The sequence below is a fragment of the Mugil cephalus genome, chromosome 19 (genome assembly GCF_022458985.1).
Source record: "Mugil cephalus isolate CIBA_MC_2020 chromosome 19, CIBA_Mcephalus_1.1, whole genome shotgun sequence".
NCBI lineage: Eukaryota > Metazoa > Chordata > Actinopteri > Mugiliformes > Mugilidae > Mugil > Mugil cephalus.
The window spans coordinates 1,223,284-1,226,325 of record NC_061788.1 but is presented as its reverse complement, the minus strand read 5'-3'; the positions used below and the strand labels follow the sequence as shown (position 1 = coordinate 1,226,325).

The following is a 3,042-nucleotide window of genomic DNA, read 5'->3' as shown; positions in this document are numbered from 1 at the left end:
GTCCTGAACCATCAGAACATTTTAACATGATCAAACTAGTGAAGCTGCAAACAGACCCTGTAGAAGAAGAAGAAGAAGAAGAAGAGGAGCAGGAGGAGGAGGAGGAGGAGGAGGAGTCCTGGTTGCAGACGTGATGGAGCTGTTAGTTGTTAGTGACTGGTGTGATGTGGATGTGATGAGGTGGTAGAACATCATCTAAACACGATGGAGTCGACAACAGAAGAACTCATAGAAGAAGAAGAACTAGAAGAACTGGAGGTTGGAGCTCCGCCCCCTCTGACTGTCCTGTGTCCAACATGGCGTCCTCCCTGAGCGTCCCCCCCAGAGAGAGTGTCTTACCTGGGCCCGTGTCCTCTGTGGTGGGTCTGGACTGGACCATCAGAACCAGCAGGAAGCAGGGCAGCAGCAGCAGGAAGCAGCGCGGGGAAGACATGGCCTCCTAAAACGTCCTAAAACGTCCAGACACTGGACAGAGACCAGACTTTAAGACAATAGGAGACATCATGCCTTCAACCTCCCACACAGAGACAGAACAAACCAGGAGGCTGAAGAAAATAACTAATAACTGAACTAATAATTAAACTAAACTAATAACTAAAATAACTCAGCAGTAACTTTATTAGAGCTTCTTCTAAAACATGGATCAAAACAAACAGATCAGGAAGAAAAACACTTCACTACGGATGCTTCCTTCCTTCCTTCCTTTCATCTTTCCTCTCTTTCCTTCCTTTAATCTTTTGTTCCTTCCTTCTTTCTTTCCTTCATTCCTGATACAATATTCTCCTGACCACATGGTGGCGCTGCAGCTGATTCACACACAGACTGAGACCAGGTCTCTGGTTCTGTCTGAGGACGAATTAATGGAGACACATTTTCACGTCTCTGAACGTCTTCACGGAGACAAATGGTGGCGAGTTTTTTTCTTTCTTTCACACCGTTGTGTTTGACACTTGACAAATGTTTAGGAGGAACGAGTGATTCTAGGTGTCAAAGGTTTATGGGCCGTCACCATCATCACCATCATCACCATCATCATCATCTTCATCTTCATCATCATCATCATCGTCATCATCATCATCACCATCATCATCATCCTCACCACCTCCTCCTCCTCCTCCTCCTCCTCCTTTCAGAGTCGGATCACAAACAGAGTCTGAAGCTCTCGATCCTTCACCTACGCTCCAGATTCTGCAGCCGGTTGGCAGCTCTGGATACTTGTCATTCCAACACTCAGCCCCAACATCTGAGCTGGAAAACAACACAGAGCTTCGCCAAACAGGAAGAGAGACGGCTCTGGTCCAGAGGAGGAGGAGGAGGAGCAGGGGGGAGTAAATGAGTCAGACGGTCACACTCGACAGATTTAACAGGAACAGATGAAATCACTGCGACTGTCTCACACATCTGTGAATGAAGCAGCAGCTGATCTGAGGAGGAGCCAGACTGAGGCCTCACAGGAAGTAATCAGATTACTCCACCAGACCCAAACACTCTGCAGCAGCATCCGCATTCACGTTTTACAAGATACAACAAGATGCAACAAGATGCAACATTTATTTTGTAAACTATTTGATATTTTCGTAAATTCTCAATATTATTTTAGTATTTTAACTTTAGCTTGTAAATCTTAAAACCGTCGTTGCACTATTTTGTACATATTCTCCAGTCTCACTGTAGAGCGACATAAAGTCCATTCTGTTCTATTCTATTCTAATATTAATATCTAATAACACTTTTCAGTGCAGTTAAAGTCACTTTTGAAAACACTTTGCAGACGATATTCAAATTAAAATGTATTAAAGTAGTTCAAGTTTTGCCAATAATAGTAATATTTTTATGACTTTAAATTAAAAGAAGAAAACAGGTGGACTAAAGTTAAATTTAATGAAAAAAATCTTTAGATTTTGACATGAAAACATATATTTAAGGTATAAAACTTTGGATTAAAGACAAAATTTAAGGATGTAAACACAGATTTAATGAGTTTTAACTTCATATTTGTAGATAACATATAGATTACATTTTTATATTTAAGGATAAAAACACAGCTTTAACTAAGTTAAACATATTTAATGAGGTAAACGTCCATATTTAAGGATCAAAACAAAGATTTAATGAGTTAGACTTTATATTTGTAGATACAAATATAGATTTAATGAGTTAAACTTCTACATTTAAGGATAAAAACACAGATTTAATGTGTTGAACTTTATATTTGTAGAGAAAAACAGAGATTTAGTGAGTTAACCTTCTATATGTGCAGATATAAACAGATTTAATGAAGTAAACTTCCATATTTGAGAATAAAAACAAAGATTCAATGAGTTAAACTTCATGTTTGTAGATAAAAACACAGATTTAATGAAGTTTACCTTCTATGTTCAAGGCTAAAAACACAGATTCAGTGAGTTAAACTTTATATTTGTAGAGAAAAACACAGATTTAGTGAGTTAACCTTCTATATGTGCAGATATAGACAGATTTAATGAAGTAAACTTCCATATTTAGGAATAAAAACAAAGATTCAATGAGTTAAACTTCATGTTTGTAGATAAAAACATAGATTTAATGAAGTTTACCTTCTATGTTCAAGGCTAAAAACACAGATTCAGTGAGTTAAACTTTATATTTGCAGATAGAAACACATATTTAACGAGTTATCCTTCTATATGTGCATATAAAACACAGGTTTAATAAAGTTTTCCTCAGGTGCAGACTGGCTCGTACCTGGGCTTCGTCCCGCTGGGAGCTGGTGCTGTAGCCGGAGAGCAGTGCGCGGTCCTGGGTTAACTCCTCCTCCTGTATCCGGGGTCCTGCTCTGAGACGGAGGAACTTCCAGGAAAAAGCCTCATTAAAGACAGAAAACGTGTCCAGATATCAAACTTATTCCCGGGTTGAACTGGCTCCTTTCAGGCCCGAACACATCTGCAGCAGCGGCTCCAACTAACGCGAGAAGAGCGACGTTGATTGAAGGCGATGCCTCGATATAGTGACGGAGAAGCACCGCCTGCAGGAGGAGTCTCCCCCCGGACCAGGACCAGGACC

General features: G+C 40.1%; 1 protein-coding gene across 3 annotated transcripts in view; it reads right to left on the bottom strand.

Moving 5' to 3' along the window:
• The window catches only part of LOC124996417 (fibroblast growth factor receptor 1-A-like), a 16,782-nt gene extending 13,740 nt beyond the window's left edge, over window positions 1-3,042 (bottom strand). For 2 of the 3 annotated variants that reach the window (XM_047569416.1, XM_047569418.1), the window contains exons 1-2: window positions 2,725-3,041; window positions 340-439 (exon numbers count right to left, since the gene is read on the bottom strand). In XM_047569416.1, the coding sequence (XP_047425372.1) occupies window positions 340-433 (94 nt within the window). In that variant the 5' untranslated portion in view covers window positions 434-439; window positions 2,725-3,041. Of the gene's footprint in view, window positions 1-339; window positions 466-2,724 lie in introns of all 3 variants that reach the window. The other variant, XM_047569417.1, reaches the window with a different exon arrangement.